Source organism: Pyrgilauda ruficollis, unplaced genomic scaffold (assembly GCF_017590135.1).
Source record: "Pyrgilauda ruficollis isolate IOZ18807 unplaced genomic scaffold, ASM1759013v1 scaffold106, whole genome shotgun sequence".
In the NCBI taxonomy this organism is placed as follows: domain Eukaryota; kingdom Metazoa; phylum Chordata; class Aves; order Passeriformes; family Passeridae; genus Pyrgilauda; species Pyrgilauda ruficollis.
Window position 1 is genome coordinate 13,275 of NW_024508766.1, and position 18,560 is coordinate 31,834.

Genomic DNA, 18,560 nt, shown 5'->3' on the forward strand with positions numbered 1-18,560 from the left:
AATGACAATGAGTCTGTTTTCTTTCTGCCATAGGGAGCAATGGCAGCTACTTTTTCCTCTTCTGCTCTGCCTTGACCTCTGATCCTCTCTGGGAGAACTCTGGGACCCGAATTAAGGTGGGGCCTGCCCAACTGCCCTGCCCAGTTGCAGCCCAAGACTTCTCAGGAGCCTAGAAGTGCAAGCTCATGGACAGCTAAATGTGTGTAATTGAGAAACCGGTAAACCACTTTGATTCTGGATGGTTTCAAGCTGTGTGAGGTCAACACTGTGACAGGGAAGGATCTGTGAGAATCCTTCCCCTCTGGGGAAGGACAGCAGTCCAATCAGCATCCATTCAAGGTGCAGGATTAGAGGCTGTGGTTACGCAGGGGGAACATGTCTCCTGGCCTGTAACCCTGTTTATGCCCACTTTGGCTTGTCCCAGAGGGCACCTTACCCTGTGTTTTGTTTAACTCCAGCCAAGAGCAAAGCCCCATGCAGCTGCTCACTCCCACACCAGAGGGACCAGGTTGAGAATCAGAACGGTAAGAGATGGAAAACTTCTGTGTTGAGATAAAGACAGTTTAACAGGGAAAGCAAAAACCACCCAAAGAAGCAAAGAAAAACAAGGAACAGTCCCTCCTATCGGTACAGGCTGGGGAATGAAAGAGTTGTGACCAGCCCTGCAGAGAAGGACCTGGGGATATCAGTGGACGAAAAATTAGATATGAGCCACAATGTGCACTTACAACCCAGGAAAACAATTGTAATCTGGGCTGCCTAAAAAGAATTTGTCTTCCTTTGGTAAACCATCGGAAAGTAATTTCATTGGACCTCAGCCTTGAGGGAAGACAACAATTAGGTGGGTTAGTAAAAAACCTAAGAGCAGTGCATTCCCAGTCAGTGCCCCTGTGTGGCATCCCTTCTCTCCAGCACATTGACTGCCCCACACAGCTTGGTGACAGTGGCAAACTTGTCAAGGGTGCCCTTGGTCCCATTGTCCGTGTTGCTGACAAAGATGCTGGACAGCATTCTCCCAGCAGTGACCCCTGAGGGGGCACCTGGTCATTTCACAGCCAGAAACGTGTTCAAAAGGATGCTGAGAGAGACAGCGAGCCTCACTGCAATCCAGAAAAACTACATCCATTGCCTTCCCTTCATCCCCTAGTTTAGTTGGTGACATCATCATAGAAGGATAGCACATTAATTAAACAGGAGTCTCCCTTCGTGAATCTGCACTGGCTGTGCCTGATGATTGCATTATCCTTGAAATGCCTTTCAACAGCACCCAGCAGGATCTTCCCAACATTTTTTTCAGGTACTGAAGTTAGACTAAGAGGTCTGTAGTTCACTGGGTCGTCCTTCTTGGCCTTGTAAACTGTGATAACACTAACTAGTGCCACTCAGCATGCACCTCTCCAGACTCCCAAGAACTTAGTAGGTGATGAGAGGGGTCCTGCTGGAACATCCACCACCTCCTTCATCCTTCTGGGATGAAACCAGTCTGGCCACACCAAGCCTACAAACCGTCAACTGGTACAACTGGTCCCTCACAATTTCAGTGTCTACAAATGGAATGTCTACACTTCCCACTGTCATTGTCCTCCCAACTCTGAGGACCAGCCAACACAAGATTTATTGTCACTATTAAAAACTGAGGCATAAAAAAATGCACTTACTTTTTCTTTACCTTTATTTTACCTGGGATACTTTTCAGTGTTTTAAAATATGTGTGTGTTGAAAGGGTTTGCCAGTACACAGCCAACTCAGTGATACTACAAAGAAAGACAAAATTTTCATGTCAGTTTGAAGTAATTCTGACACTTCTTTAATGCATACTATCTTTGCAAAATACTGCAGAAAGTGTATTTTGAAAAGTATGAGTTTGAAAATATATTCTGCTAAAAATTAGAAATAAAGATATACATTGATTTTTTTTTGATAGCCTAAAATGATCTTCTGTCTTTTTAAATTAAATAGTGGGTAACTAAGCCACAGAAGAATTCCTACTTTCATTTAGTTTCTTAATGAAAATGTCAAAGGAGAGAACATCCAGTGCCAGTAAAATTAGGAGTTTCAAAATTTTATTTGTTTTTCAGGAAAAAAACCCCAAACTTGAACATGAAAACTGAACTCACACAGCACTGCTAAAACATTTTTCTAACTGTGCAATTAAAATACTTAAAATGCACACATGTATGCATATGTTTCCAGAAAGTTCTCTTGACTCAGAATAAAATAGATCTTCCCTTTGTGGTCGGTCCCTCTAGAAATGGGTAGCCCTGGGGCAAACAAAACCAAGATAAACTCTGATTTCTGCAGTAAAAATTATTTCTCTTGTTAAGGCAGTGGGAAGGGTGACTTCTATTGAAAACAGACACTTTGATACAGCATTCTCCAGTTCAGCCTTATTTAACACTCAGCCCCTGTGTGGCAGTGACTAAAGGCTGTTCACTGCGTTCAGTGGTGTATTAGTGCCATGCAAATTACAGTCCTCAATGTCTTTGCTGAAGTGGTGATTCCACTTGGTTTTGAGTTGGTTGGTTGGTTTTTTGTAGATGGCTGCAAAGATGTCCAGATCTGCACCAAGACCTGTAAGTTGTACATTAAAACAGATGTCCCTCCTTTACCCCCCCTTTTCCCTCCTTTACCCCCCATACTTCACACAAAAGTATGAAGATGAAGTCAGAGCCTGTATTAGAAATTTTCTGTACAAAGAAGTAGAGGATGCTACACCTAAACAAAAGCCTGGTCTCTGTGTATTGTATGCTGCCAGCTTGCAGAAACACTGAAATTTTGCAGAAATGCAACCCTGTTTTGCAGAAAACATATTAGATTCAAGTCAGCAGCAGGAAAATATCATTTCACCTCAAAACTAACAGATGAAGACTCGGACCCATTCTGACCCCACCAACACACTCCACCCACTCTTCCTCAGCTGGCTTTCACACTGAGACTGTGCTGAATGAGGAAAACATTATTACTTCCTGTTTTCTTATGATTTAGCTCTTCTCTCCACTGCCTGTACTGGAGGATGATTCTTCTCGGCAAAAACAGCACAAGGCACACTCTGAGATATTTAAAACCTGTTTTGAAAGACTAAAGGTATTCCCTCCAGAGAGATGAATGTGGGAGTTAGATGAAAAGAGAATCTTCAGACCTCTCATAACCACAGTGCAGGAGCACTTTCCCCCAGTGTTAGTAAAGTAATGGGGAGAAATTACATCTTATTCTGGTGCATTACAGCAGCATCTGGTTATCTCTTCTCCACCGTAAAAAAATTAAAACACTAGAAAGCACAGAGAATCTAGCTCAATGAGTTCATTTGTAATGGGAAGTGCCCTAGGTACTTATAACTTGCAAATTCTAATGCTACAAGTAATAGGTCTTGTCCTTACAGACAACCTTATGTTTGAGTATGGACAGATAGACTAGAACACCCAAACTGGCAGCTGGGTACTAGTGCCATTCCTCTGGGATAGAAGATAAGCCCAATGTGCCTTGCTGTTCTTATCAGCAACCAGGGCAAGAGGATGGAATATGCCCTCAGAGTTTGTTGTCGTTACAAACAAGGAGGGTATGAAGCAGAGGATGAGGAAAGATTAAGAGGCAGGCAGTCTTCTGAGGGACTGTGAGGTGCTGCAGAAAGCACCAGCATGAACTTCACAAACATCAAGATGTGTCTGGGCTTATCCAACCCATGGAGTGACTCTGCAACAATTAAGACTGGGGATTAACCTTTCCAGAAGAGGAACCAGAGTCCTGAGCTGAGTATCTTCCATCAGCATTGTGTGGTTTTGTGGTGATGAAGACCAGACGTGTTGAGGAACACATTCAGTGCAGGGTGCAGTTGCAATGAGAGCTGCAGGCTGAGCTCTGGATGGGAGCCTGAGACAGAAGACCAGGAACTGCCAACCCTTGGCACAGGAAGGGGCACAGGGACCTGTGGCACCAGCCTGGGACAGGACACTAAGACACAGCAGGAGCCGAAGACTCAGTTGGAAGACCCCAGACTTTCTGGCATACACAATGTCAGGGTATAAAAGCCCAGGTAATCCTTTGTTCAGGGTTTCTCCTTGAGGCACCAGCTCAAACTCTCTTGCTACACCAGGATTAAACTACTTGTAACCAGAGACCTGGCTGAAACCCTCATGAGTGACAGGCAAGCACCATTCCGAATGAATGAGCAATGACTGCCCTGCCCTCCACCCGTCAGTCAGGTGTTGGGTTCAGATCCCTGCACCCAGACTGGCGGGATGGGTGTCATGGGACACCCAGTGCAGTGGCACAACCGCTCAGGGGCTCTGAGGAGAGCTCTGACAGCACTTGGTGAGTTCTCACTGCCCATGGACGTTTTGGGGAGGGAGTGTCAGTCTGTGCTGGGCTGTATCCATATCCACAGCAGTTCTCCAAGGTGATCCGCCCATCTCCTGACAGTTCTTTTTTGAGGCAATTCCTGCACAGACAGAGCATGACTTTGGAGATCGCACAAAACACCATATAATAATAGTTTACCCTCTGTTGCTATTATGTGTACATGGTGTCTCTTCAAAATGGGGGATTCAGGGAGATCTGCATATAGAGAAGTGTTCATCTTCAAACTGTGTGTTGCTGTAACTATTTGAATTTATTTTTGTGGTGTAAACTTGAAATACCAAGAGCAGGTTCTCCAGAAAGTTTAGGTCAGCTGGAAACAGTGCTTTGTTTTTTGTACATATATGAGACTTCCTCTGGACTAGTACTTACTTGTAATGGTGATAATTCTGTGTATATTTAAAAAAAAACCAACCTTGTAAACATGAAAATGCTTGAAAGTTCTGTTACGGTCTTCAGGATATAGAAGGTTAAACCCATTGAATCTGCAGAGAATTTTGGCACTTAATGCACTGCAAAGAAGGTATAAAATTACTGGGCATATTGGTTCTTGCACAATATGTAGATGATCTGTCACTGGCTAATTGTAACAAGAGTGTTTATATATTAGACAGTATGCATTTATGTATTGCCAAAAGAGGGAACAGCTTGCACCTCCATCCAAACTTCAGCTATGCCAGAGAAGAAGTTAAATATTTACGCTTTACATTGTAAAGGGATGATGAACAACAGGTCCAAAAAGAATAGAGACCATAATTAGGTTCCCACATCCAGTCACAAAAAGCATGTACCAGGTTTGCTCAGAGCTGTGGGATTTTGTTTGCCATAGATTCCTGCAGTACAGGAATTGACTGAGCCTCTGACTGAGGAAAGCAAGAACAATGACATAAAGTCTATTGCATAGGACCTGCAGAAAGAATAAGCTTACACAGCAATAAAAGGAGCTCTAGTGTCTGCTCCTGGTCTTGGGCTCCTAGGTTATACAAAACCCTTCAATCTGTATGCACATGAATGTAAAGGAATAACCAGTGGAGTGGTAAAGCATAATTTAGGACCCCATCGGAGACCATTTGCATATTACTCATTAAATTAGCTTCACTTGCAGCAGGAGCACCAGCCTAAGTCAGTGGCAACAACAGCAAAATTACTAGAAATTAGTTGTTCCCCTTATCCTGAAACAGTTCATATCCCACATGATGTAGAGATACTGATGACAGTCTGCAGCCCAAGCACTAACACTGCAATGGGCACATAGATATGAGCTGATCTTCACAATGACAGATAATATTAAAAAGATGTAACACCTTGAATCCAGTGAGCCTAATGCCTCTACCTGATGAGAGAACGTGCTGTTGTGGCTCTGGTTGGCCAGAGTGAATGGCCAAATTTGAGAGACCCTAAGACCATGTATGAGAAGGACTGCTCAAGAGAAGAAAAGAAACAGTGGGACAAGTGGGAGGCGACACAAGATTATGATGGAATGCGGTCCACAGAGGGGAAGCCAACTCTTCCAAAGAGATATTTAATCTGTGTGGTTAGAAGGTTTCACAATGAAGTAGGTGGAGAGGCAGAGGCAACAGCTAGCCAAATCAAAAAAAAAAAAAAAGAAATAAAAAACCCTGCAGCACCAGGAATTTATGCCACTGCAAGAAGGATCACAAACAGCTTCCCAGCCTACTAGAAGTTCTCAAGTATCAGACCAAGCTCAGAGACAGGATGACTAACTATGAGCCTACTTCCCTTTTCAGTGACTACAGATAGACTCTGTGGACACCTATGGCAGCGTGTAAGCATTTGCCAGTGATAGCAGATCAGCTATCAGGCTGGGCAGAAGCCTTTTCAACAAAAGGGACTGGCACAAGAGGAGCACAAAAGGCCTTGGCTTAAAAAAGTTAAACCTAGATACAGGGTTCTACAGAGTCTATTGAATCAGACAGGGGTGCTCATTTTACAGCTAATGTAAACAATCAGTTGTATAAGTCCTTGAGAATACAGAGAAAATTACATCTAACTGTATCACCCACAATCTTCAGGACAAGTAGAGGGGATGAACAGGACACAAAAATATGCACGTGAACTTATCTGAAATGGCCACAAACCTTAAATGTGGCGCTGTGGAATGTTTGGAATGTTCCATCACAACCCGTAGCACTGGCAGAAAGTTTCTTTGGAAACTCAGCTACGTCAGGAACTTATATTCCAGCTGAGACCAACCTTCTGGAAGGAAAAGAATGCCTGACCCAGTATTTAATACATAAAATACAGAAAGGGTTTGAGGAATGGAGAAAGTATGCACAATAGTATCAGCCCAGCCTGCTTGAAATAGAAGTAAATGATACACAACCTGCAGATGTAGTGCTAAGCAAGATATTCTCCCAAAAAAGTCAAATTAGAATCTAAATGGGAGGGACCATATGCTGCCTTTCTGTGTTCCTATTTTGCTGTTAAAAACTTGTGTTAGGAAAACTGGATACACTCATATCCAACAAGTAGTGAATGATTAACAAGGTGGACAATAAATGAGTTTGAATAATCTTTCATGATCTTTCTTGATAATAATTTCTACCCTATGACAATGTTAGCCTTAATTCTGTTACTTGTAATAATGTTGTAAGAAAGGGCAGTGTAAAATGCTGTGAAAGCTTTCTTTTTCCCTTTTAATATATTAGCAGATATGCTCAATCCAAACAAAGGGACGAACATTCTGTGCAGGTAGCTCGGGGTGCAGCTGCAGTGGGAGCTGCAGGTTGAGCTCTGGCTGGGAGCCTGAGGCAAGAGGTCAGGAATTGCCAACGTTTGGCACAGGGGCTGTGACCCAGGCAGGTGACCAGACACTGAGGCGCTGCAGGAGCCAAGGACACAGCAGGAAGACCCCACACTTTGTGAGGGTGTAAAAGTCCAGGTAATCTTTTGTTCAGGATTCCTACTTGAGGCACCAGCTGGAGCTGTTACTCTGTTAGCAAACCATAAATAAATCTCTTCAGGGATCCAGAGGTCTGAGATTCTGCTGCTGGAAGCCTGGGGCTGAACTGTTGAGGAAGCCTTGTCTGATTGTGTGAGTGCAGGGTGTGTAGGAGTCAGGCAGCCCTTTGGCTCATTGGAGAGACCCTTGAGAAGGGTCTCCAGTCCCAGCAGTTACAGTCTCTGGTGGTGTGGCTGACAGAATGCTCCTGAATGGTCACATGGGAATGTTTGCTTAACACACACGTTCCTCTGGACAGGGCACACACAGACTCCATCAGGCAAACCCTCCTGCAGAAGCTGCAAACACAGTAGTGGAACTGAAGCTTAGCATTTCAAAACACACAGGCAAAGAACTGGAATTGTTCAGCCTCTGTCAGAGAACTCAGCACTGTCTACAACTCCTGTATGGGCGCAGATTGAGAAGAAGAAATTAAAACTCTCCTTGGAAAGGCATAGTGAAACAACATGGCTCCAGCTGTAATGAGAAAAATGTTGATTGACAGTAGGAAAACCTTTCTTTCTGAGGATGGTCAAGCATTGGAGTGGGTGAAACTGCACCAAAGAGGATGTGAAACTCTTATTTTAATAAAACAGGCATTAGCACTTTTCTTTGTGTGTGTAGAACAAGAGCAAACAATCTACAGATACCCATAATGATCCCCAAGATTCCACGACTGTAGCCTGGGGTCTTTATGAAACACTTTCCAAGAAAAAAAACTTTTGTATGTACAAAAGGCAGTTTCTAAATCGTTGGTTATGTTAGCAGTGTCTTTGCAGGCATGAAATTCTTCCTGATGCATGAATTTCAGCAAGACTGCCCTTGTTCCCCAGTACTCCACATTCTTATGTACTAATACATATTCTGACTTCCACATATTGCACCAAAATGCTTGGTTTTTAAATATCTTCCTATTTTTTCACATCTTGTGTGTGTATGCACTATTCTGTATTGCTTTTATTCACAGGAAGAACATATTAAAAAACTACTATGAATTTGGTTGAATGTAGGTAAGAGTTACGGCCAATGAAAGTAAGCGTGCAAACTCTGTAAGAGCATGAGCATTCTACTTTGTTTTCTATAAACGAGACCATTCAGAGCACAAAATTCTAATCGAAAAGCAGAAAGTGACAGAACATACCCTGAAGACAACTTTTCCCCACATTTTTGTATCAGGTAAGTGTTTAGCTCAGCCACGAGACTGAAGCCCACCCCACACCGACGCCGCTGAAATTCCACAAATTAGTCCCTTTTCCAACCTGGGCCCCAGACGGAGGCGGCTCCCGGGGCACCGGCTCTCCCGCTCCAGGGCACAGCTCCTGCCCGTACGGGCGGCCCGACAGCCCCGCTGCGGCGGCCACTGAGCAGGGCAAGAGGCACGGCCACAGCACGGCCACAGCCACGGCCACAGCCACGGCCACGGCCACGGCCACAGCACGGCCACAGCCACAGCACGGCCACAGCCACGGCCACGGCCACGGCCACAGCACGGCCACAGCCACAGCACGGCCACAGCCACAGCACGGCCACGGCCACAGCCACAGCACGGCCACGGCCACAGCACGGCCACGGCCACGGCCACAGCACGGCCACAGCCACAGCACGGCCACGGCCACAGCACGGCCACGGCCACGGCCACAGCACGGCCACGGCCACAGCACGGCCACAGCCATGGCCACGGCCACAGCCATGGCCACGGCTCGCCTGCCCGAAGGGCGGGCCGCACACCCTCCACACGCCGGCCCCGCATCCGCCTGTCCCTGCCCCGCCTGCCCCGTATCCGCCTCTCCCTCGCCTGCCGGCTCCGCATGCTTGCGTTCCCCACGCTCCCGGCCGCCCGCGGCATGGCGCAGGGGGAGCCGCGGGCCGCAGCGCCGGGGGCGCGGCTGTGCGCGGCCCACGCCGGGCGGCCGCTGGAGCTGTTCTGCGAGGACTGCGGGTGCTGCGTGTGCGCCCTGTGCCCGGCGCTGGGCGCGCACCGCGGGCACCGCGCCTGCCTCCTGCCGCAGGCCGTCCGCCGCACGCAGGTGAGTGCCGGGAGCCCCGCCGGCCCGCGGCCGCTGTGCCGCGGAGAGGGGGTAAAACCGGGAGCTGAGACAAGAGCTTCCTGATTTCATGCCTTGCCGGTCACCCCCTCGTTTCTGCAACGTGTGCCGCTGGGTTCTCTTTGGCTAGAGTGTGATGGTGGCATCTTTGAGTGATAGTGCCACTGTACTAAGCCGATCTTCAGCCTTTAGCCTTGCTTTGCTTGCCTTGTCAACACCTTGTGGAGTCAAGGATTGTAGACTGTGTTAACTAAGAACAAAGTTTCTGTACTTTCTGTACTTCAACAAGTGCTTTGTAGACCCCATGCAGACAGGGTCAGCCTGATGCCACTGCACAAGGATGTGGGTCGTGTATGAAAGGAAGAGTCATTCAGTCACACCCAAGCGTCCACAAAACAGGTGTATAAATCAAGGGGCAAGGAGGAAGTGACTTTCACTGTTAGGTCACATGCAGCAGCATTTTATCCTCAGACCTTGTATGTGGAATCAGAGGAGTGTGGCTGTCCCAGGAAATTTGTTTTTATTGACAGGCTACAAGAACCTTTGACCGAAACATAGCTGCCTCAGGGGAAGGGGAAAGGTGATTTCTGTTTACCCCCTGGCCCCACCATTGTAGCTGGTTAGATCACAATGACTGCCCATGCACAATTCTCTGATAACTCCTCTGGGATGTTGTGGGTTAACCCCAGTAGGCAGCTAAGCACAACACAGCTGCCTGCTTATTCCCCTTCTGTGCCCAATGGGACAGGGGAAGAGAAACACTAAAACCAAGAAAATGCATGGATTGAGAAACTTCAGAAAGTTTCTTCCCACTTCTTGTGTGATATAGGAGTGCTACCAGGACGTTTCCTGCAGAAAACACTAGGAAGAAACAGTTCCTCCAGAACTTCCTGCTTGGAAGTTCACACAGATTGTGAGCCGGTACACAGGTCATGATAAACTCTTGGAGTGTTTTATTGCACTTCGTGTTACAGAGCATTACAAGGGCAGAGGGCTGTACACTAGGCTGCCAAAAACAGCAGCACAAAGGTAAAACTATTTAAGACGTGTGAGCAGGGCAGAGCACTGCACCTGCCTGTTGGTGTGCTTTCACCCGAAGTGAGTTCCCGCCTGCAGGTGGGAACTCACTATCGTGTTTGCGTTCCCTTCACAACAGGGTGGCAGCGGGTGGGTGTGCACATACTGTGCAGTGGCAGCCTGATCTGAGGCAAAGTAAAATGCACAGATCTGCAAACTATGCTGCTTCCCTGGGTGTCTGATGCACAGAGGGGAGCACGTGTTGTTGATAAAGACTTGTCTCTGCCAAATCAGGAAGTGAACGGGGTAGAAACTTGAACTCTGTCCCTAGGAGGTATCTGCTGACATCTACTGGCTTAGGGCTGCACAGAATTTAGGCACAAACTTATCAATAATTTTAGCCTAAGAGGTGGTATTTTAATTAGTAATTTTATTTGGTGTGAGCAGTTACTCAGTACAGCCCTTGTGGTGTGATATCAGCGAGGCAGCATTTCTTGCACTGAGAATCTTCCACAGCTCTTTCAGCAAATCCTAGCTGTGAGTGCTAAGACATAAAAACCATTGTGAGAGATCCATCAGCTGCTTCATCCCTGGAGCAGAGATTGTTGAAAATCATCGAAAAGGATTCCCTGTGCTCCTGAACGCAGCACACAGGATCAGCATTCTTTGCACTTGATATGTGTCCTGTGAGCTTGACTGGACCTCTGAGTGTCACTCAGAAATCCTTGCTTTTACAGTGTTTTCACTTGAATGAGTTAAAGCATCCCGGCAATCCCTAAAGGAAGATTTTCAGAGTCGATTCCTCAGGGTGAATGACATGGGTTGCTGGCACAGTCTTCAGTTGATAGGAAGCAGCTCTTTTTTGTACCTCTGTAAAGAAAGTAGTGCTTAACCAGAAATGCTTGGGATTCATATAAGTGTTTGCATATGGTCACTGTGTGCGTGCACAAAGTGATGTGTGTTCCTAGCAAAGAAGGAAGATTGGGTTTTTCTCTGTGGTCTTTGTCAGTCTTTGAGGAAAGGAATGAGGTCTAGGCCACAAAATAAACTAAGGAAGGCTGGTACCTGGTAGAATTCCTGAATTTTCTAGTGGTGTAGAACTCTTCTGGTTCTTCAGGGACAAGTCTAGAAAACTGTGGCTGGAATCAGTAGCGTGAGTATCTTGCTCTATGCCAGAACATTTACCTGCTTGCATGGATGTATCTGTGCCAAGGGCCTTCCATATGCAGAGTCTCTGGCTTTTGCTGGGAGCCCATTTGCTTCTGACCCTGTCATACTTAAATGACTAACTGCATGTGTTTTCTAAGGAGACATGTCAGAAATGCAAACCGTTGCTCACGAAGCAACAATTCATGCTCTGTTTGTCCATGCTGCAGAGTTTAAATGCTGAGCTGCTGCTGGGGCTGTTGCAGTGACCTGGTACGTGTACATGCAGGTGTTCTTGACTGGGTCTCAGCTGCAGAAGAGGACACTGATAGCAGCTACAGCTGGTGCTATCTTACTTGGTATTTACTGAGGGCCTGAGAGCGTGGGGCAGCATTACCTGTATCCTTCATGTTCTAGTGACAAAAATGCATTAGCAGGCACACCAAGACTGTTCAACCTGCTGGGCAGAGGGCAGCAAATTTTAGAGGGCAGCAGGTGAGAGACTGGAGCAAGATACAAGCAGACATTGATTATGCTGGTCACACCATAATTTGCAAAGTGTCACAGATACTGTGACTGATTACCAGCCATCTGACACGATTAGCTGTTGCAGACATTCAGACTACAGCATCACTGTGGCAGTAGTGGGGTATCTGATTGGTCATTTGTACACTAGGAAGCATTCTGAGCATTCACTGGATCTTTAGTCTAAATGGAGCCTTCCACTTATCCTCTAAATAAAAGTACTTAGTTGCTCTTCAGCTGCTAAATGCATTAGCATGTAATTGAAATACAGAGCACCTTAGATTTAAAGACGAATATGTGTTTTTCACGTTGGGTTTCCCTGTGCCTTTAGAAGGCGGTGCTAATTTGCCCAGCTGTCCAAACCTTACCAGTATAACCACCAGGTGAAATGCAGAAATCCTAATGGTTCATCACTATACTGGCCTTAATGAGCTTCATAAAAAGCCATTCATTTAAGAGTTTCACCTTCCAATTCAGAATATTCTGATTCTGAAACAGAGTATTTCAGTACCCCCCTATACAGAAATCAAACTGGATAGTTGTTTCTGGTTTCTACAGATGTTGTTATGAAACAATGTTTTATTTTGTTTCACTGTTGTATAGGAACTCATGGCATTGTGCTTGAAGAATCTAGAAGAGAGAAAAGAGGAAGAAGATGGCAACAGAAGGAGCATAGAGCAGGCTGTAAATGATGTGAAGGTAAAGTATGGTTTCGTTCTCCACTGGATGGTTATTTTCCAGGGAGAGATGTTTTGTTTTCTCTGTAGCTATGCAAAGACCCAGCCACCTATTGGGTGGCTACTCCACTTCTCAGGAGAAGAGTGTATTCGCTGTATTCATCACAATATATTACACTACCAAAGAGAGGGAAGAGGGAGAGTCTCCAAAGACCTGGTCCTCATTCATTGATCAGCTGAACATCTCTGGAAGACCAAGGGTGAAATTTTTATGCAGAGGAATGGTAGATAGCCCCAGCTGCCTATGTTATTCTGGCTACACGTATGTATCTTGTATGATATGCACTGAACTTGTATGATATGCACTGAACTGCATTATTGAATTTTCTGGATTCAGAATTGGGTAAACACAAGAACAGTTCTGTTGATTCTGTCTAAAGAATGGGAATGTATGCTAAGCTTCACCTCATTTACAGAGCATGAAATTACTTCTGCTCTAAGGAACATTGCTAGGCAGTTCTGTCACAGAAATGTCAGTAAGAGCTTGAGGGGGCTTTAGAGACTTTGTCTGATGCCACTTTCTTTTGGAGGCTTTCTCTTCCTACCAGTTACTTGTCTCTAGCTTGCTTTAAAAGCAGTCGAAGTCTTGCTACTGAAGGACAAGGTCTGCTTCTTGTTGCAATTGGTACCCTGTTAATTCCAGCTGAAAACTGGAAGATTTTTTGACAGAAATAGGCATCTTGGAATCTTCCCTCACTCTTTTCCACCCAGACATCAGCAGGTAGATCTTGTCTGTGCTCTCTTAAGGGGTAGAGACATGTTTCTGAAGAGATAGAGAAAATCAGTAAAATTCAACCAAAACATAGCACTGAAAGCCTGAAAGAGAAACGTCTGAAATGTTTATGGTCTGTTCAGCAAGGGGGGAGACATTCTTCTGCTTTATGCATAGGCACATGCTGACATGATCAAACGGCAGCTGTCAGAAAAAGTGACTGAGCTTCAGTTACTTCTTCGGGAAGAAGAGAGTCTGGCAAAAATCTTCATTGATGAAAAGACTCAGCAAGCCCTGGGAACACATGATCAGCATTTGAGGTCCTGTCAAGAACAACTTGAAGCCCTCGAGACCTTCACACATCGAATCAGACAAATACAACAGGACAGTGATCCTATTCATTTGCTGGAGGTGGTATTGTATGGTCTCTTTTTACCTCTTACCCTGACAGTCCTTGGTAAATTTCTCTAGTGATGTCTTCTATAGATCCTTCTGCATGTAAGCAGCATCTTCCTAAGTGCTTTTTAATTTATTTGGTGTTGGTGTTTTGGTGAACAAATTTGGTTCCTGATTTTTGAGCTATTAGGTCTTCCTGCTATGACATTGATTTCAGGTCTGTATGAAATCCATGTTCATTTTTAGCATAGATGGAAAAGACAGATATGTGTCTCTTAATCTTGAAGACAAATGCTGTATCAAGTCTTTCCTTGTCCAATGTAATATGAAGATATGAGAAAAGCCAGACCTCAGGAGGGAAATTAAAATTTGTAATTTCCTTAATTGCAAGAAATTCTAATCACCATAAGCTTCCACTTCACTGGAGGGAGCAATGCTGTTCTTTTTGCCTACAGATGATGATCTCCACCTTCCATGGAAAGATTGTGTTGCCATGTGCTTATGCCCTGACACAAGACAAAAGATGCAGTTTCTTACAGGATGATGCTTCTGGAGCATTTTTGCATCCTTGCAATGTGTCAGACTGGAGTTTCCATGGCTGTGATATAGCCCTGGCATTCTGCTGTGTGTGCTAGCAACACACCTACACACAGGAGCTGCTCTTTGTGATTTTGTGGAGATTTTCTTGTGGGGAGGTTGGATTTTATTCTTCAGATTGTTTTTAAAACTTAATAGTTTGATGTTGCCATTGATGGGATTTCCCACAAAGGGTCCTGGCCAGGCTAAACTCATTTCCATCCTGGAGGGATCTCTTTAACCATGGCTGTTGGGTTCTCCATGTCTGAGGTGGCTCCACTGGCAGGAGGAGATAATGGGCAGATGAATGAGCTAAAGGGCAGGCTGATGTCAGCAAAGTTTGCCTGTTATGGCCCATAGTGTTGGAGCTGTCCTTGCTCTGTGGTGTATGGGACCTGGGACGGAAGAGTCCTTTCATGTAATAGTTTATGCTAATTGTAGTGTTTGGCTTTCTGCCCTCAGAAGTACACAGAAATTGAGAAGGAAATTAAGGAATCCAGGCACCCATTAGAAAAGTGGCATCCAATACCGCTCTCGTTTGAACACTTACTTAACCATTATAAACACTTCATCAGAGCTCTTCAGTCCATTCTACAGAAACCATTGGAAGCCCGGCTTAAAGAAGGTACCTGGGAGAGTGCTCTTAATTTTGCTTTCCTCTGCTCTCTTTGTAAAGAAAGTGTGCTTTTTAAGTAAGAAAACGACTTTTTACCAAATCATCTGGAGAAACAACAGTGTTTCAGGCATGGGTACTGCTTTCTGACAGCACAGATGTAATGCTGTTATAGCAGCAGTGATTTAGGAACGTAAGAGGTTTCTCTTCCAACTCTGGAAATGATCTTTAGTTTGTCTGCTGTTTTTTTTTTTCCTCCCAGTTCCATCAGGTATTTAATGTAGACCATCACACCTATAGAATGCATCTATTCTCTCAGTTACTTACAGTTGGGTGTAAGTGCTCTGGCATTGGGGTACCTCTAAAATTTGAAAGCTTTTTTTGTTTGATGTACTTGGTGATCTGCCTCAGTCTGAAAAAAATTGGTGATTTTTAGTACTGTAAAGCTGAGCTGACATATTCTATTTAGAAATCCTTTTGTCTTTAAGCTGTTATTCCATCCTTAAATGACTTTTGGAATGATTAAGGCAAGGAGTTTTTCCTTATGGGGCACAGAGCCACTAAGCTAAATAACCATGGGAAAATGCTGCTCTTTGAGTAGTCAGGCAACATTGGCCATCACATTTCACCCAGCTGCCTTTTAATCCCTTATCAGAGAATTGTCACCGAAAAGACAGTAGCAGGTTGCTGGGGCAAATGGTCAGATCTGATCTGAAAGACCACTGCAGGATGTGTGCAGGACTGCTAGAGAGCATTGTGCAGGTGCTCTGCAGCAAGCACCTGCAGCTATCTTCAGCTGCCTGACTATTTTAACCTGATAAGGGCTACTTTTAAAGGAATCAGGTCTGATTACTTGGTGTTGTGCTCAGTTGTGTATTTCTGTGACAACACTAGTCCAGCATCTCATGCTATTCAAAGAACATAACGCTGAAAGCATACAGAGTGAGTAGGCCCTCCTCAGAAACAGTAACATAGTTTGTCCATGAAGTTGGAAAATGATTGTTGAAAAACTGGCAGACTCCCTAAGCTGTCCCTTTCCATCTTTGCCCAGACGTTTTCAGTAGCCTCAATCCCACTGCAAAGAAGGAGCCTGGGACAGTGCTGAAAACCAAGACTCCTGTTGATCGATTGCTGTTCTTAAAACGTAAGTATGATTATGCTAGAGTCCTAGAATCTCCTGAGCTGGAATGGACCCACAAAAATTACTAGGGTCCAACTCCTGGGCCTGCACAGAGCCATGTATCTGAGAGCGTTGTCCAAGCGCTTCTTGAGCTCTGTCGGTGTTGGTGCTGTGATCACTTCCCTGGGGAGCCTGTTCAGTGCCCAAGTACCCTCTGGGGGACCTTTTCCTAGTATCTAATCTAAACCTTGCTTCACAGAACTTTCAGGCCATTCCCTTGAGTCCTGTCATTGTCACCACAGAGAAAGAGATCACTGCCTGCCCCTTCTCTGCCCCTCACAAGGAAGTTGTAAACTGCAGTGTCTCCCTTTAGTCTCCTCCAGCCTGAACAGACCACAGGACTGTAACTCTTCTGTGTATGGCTTCTCCTTATCCCACCACCATGAGTGATCCAGATTAGAAATATGTGGAGACATCAGTGTTGGTGCACTGCTGTGATTCCCTTCTCACGCCTTTTGCAGTGTCTCTGGAGCTGTAGGCTCTGTGGCTCTCTGAATCCTGACTTTAGCCCAAATGGCAGCTTAGTGGTGGGGCAGAGGTGCCCATCACATTGGTGCCCTAGGTTAGAAAGGTGTGGGGTCAGCAGTTTTGGTTCACTGCTTTATGCACTTGGCATACATTTTCCAGCCCCAGTGTCCCTGGAGCTGTAGGCTCTGTGGCTAGCTCCCTCCCATCCCTACCTAACATAGAGTCAGCAATGTTGGGGCCCTGCCTTGCTCAGACTGGTATGCCTTTTCCAGACCCAGTGTCCTTGGACCTGTGGGCTAACTCTAAATGTAAAGCAACCTTGGTGCTGTGGCTGAGGTCCCCACCACAATGGCTGGCCCAGATCACAAAGGTGTGGAGGCAGCAATGTTAGCGCCCTGCTGTGACCCCCCTGGCATGCCTTCTCCAGCCTGTGTTCCTAGGACTGCAGGCTTTCTGACTGTCCTGAGACACTTCCAACTGTGGGCTCCTCTGTAGGTGTTTTTTAACTTGGACTTCTTCCAAGGGTCATGAGAAATGCAGCAAGTATGTTTATGGCTTTTACTGCAGATGCAAGATCACCGACCTGGGAATATGACAGCATTCACCCGAGACTGAAATTGTCAGATGACCGTCTTGAAGTAAGCTGTAGCTGGAGGAAAATACTCTACCCCTGTAGTCCCCAGAGATTTGATAAATTATGGCAAGTGCTAAGCAGAGATGCATTCCTTTCTGGGAGCCATTACTGGGAAGTTGACCTGCTTCGTGCTGGAGCAGGATGGTGGATTGGTGCAGCCTACCCTACCATTGGCAGGAAAGGAGACTCTGAAGCCTGTCGACTGGGCTGGAATAGAGCATCTTGGTGCCTTAAGAAGTTTGATTTTGAATACTGGGCATTTCACAAGGGAGAGAGAATCCCCATCCTGATAGAAGATGATCCTGATTGCATTGGCATTTTTCTAGATTATGAAGCAGGAATCCTTTCATTCTACAATGTTAGCGATGGCATGGCTCATTTGCACACCTTTTGCTGCAAGTTCACAGAACCAGTTTATCCAGCCCTGAGACTCTGGGAAGGGTCTATTAGAACATGCAAACTAACGTAAGAAACAAAGCAAAATAAAGCCTACTATTTCATGCTTTTTCTACTAATGCCACTTCAGCAATTAGCAATTCCGCATGAATTCATATCTATTGTATCAAAGTTGTAATTATGATGCTTTTAGAAGGTAACAAAAATTTAGGAAAACCAACTGTGATTTTTAATGTGTATTTTTTTTCAATGAGGGAATGTCACCTGACTTGTATAAATGATGTTGATATACCACTCAAAGTGCAGTATGTACTATTGTTGTACTTTTTTCAACTTGTAACAGTAAGTTCAAGGAAACTAACTGTATTTTTTTAATGTGTATGTGTTTTTCAATGGGGAAAGATGATTTGATTTATAAATGGTGCTGCTGTACCACCTGAAGTGCTGTATGTCGTATTTTTCAACTCGCAAAATGGAAGAAGTCAGGTTGAAAGAAACATATTACAGACTGGAACATGGATATTCACTTTTTGAAGTTTTTTTAAATGAACTCCCTCCTCTCATTGGCCTGGAGAGGTTGCAGTTGTGTATGGCAACAGGTTTAGTTTGGTTCAAGCTTCAAGATTATATACTACATATTGTTATCATTGACAACGTCAGATTTGGATAATAAATGCACTAAGTGAATTAGCTCATATTTAAGTGTCATCTTGGAAAAATCAAAGTCTGCCACTGACTCTTGGAAAGGTGCCTTCTGAAACTGGAGCTTCTGTGGCCACATTTAATAGTCACTAGCTGGT

The 18,560-nt window shown here is 45.1% G+C and overlaps 1 protein-coding gene across 1 annotated transcript; it reads left to right on the forward strand.

Moving 5' to 3' along the window:
• Positions 1-9,154: 9,154 nt before the first annotated feature.
• Positions 9,155-18,418, forward strand: TRIM14 (tripartite motif containing 14). The gene is made up of 6 exons (XM_041471014.1): positions 9,155-9,342; positions 12,652-12,747; positions 13,675-13,908; positions 14,932-15,094; positions 16,134-16,226; positions 17,298-18,418. The coding sequence occupies exons 1-6, from the start codon at positions 9,160-9,162 to the stop codon at positions 17,831-17,833; spliced, it is 1,305 nt and encodes a 434-aa protein (XP_041326948.1). The 5' UTR covers positions 9,155-9,159; the 3' UTR covers positions 17,834-18,418.
• The last annotated feature ends 142 nt before the right edge of the window (positions 18,419-18,560 follow it).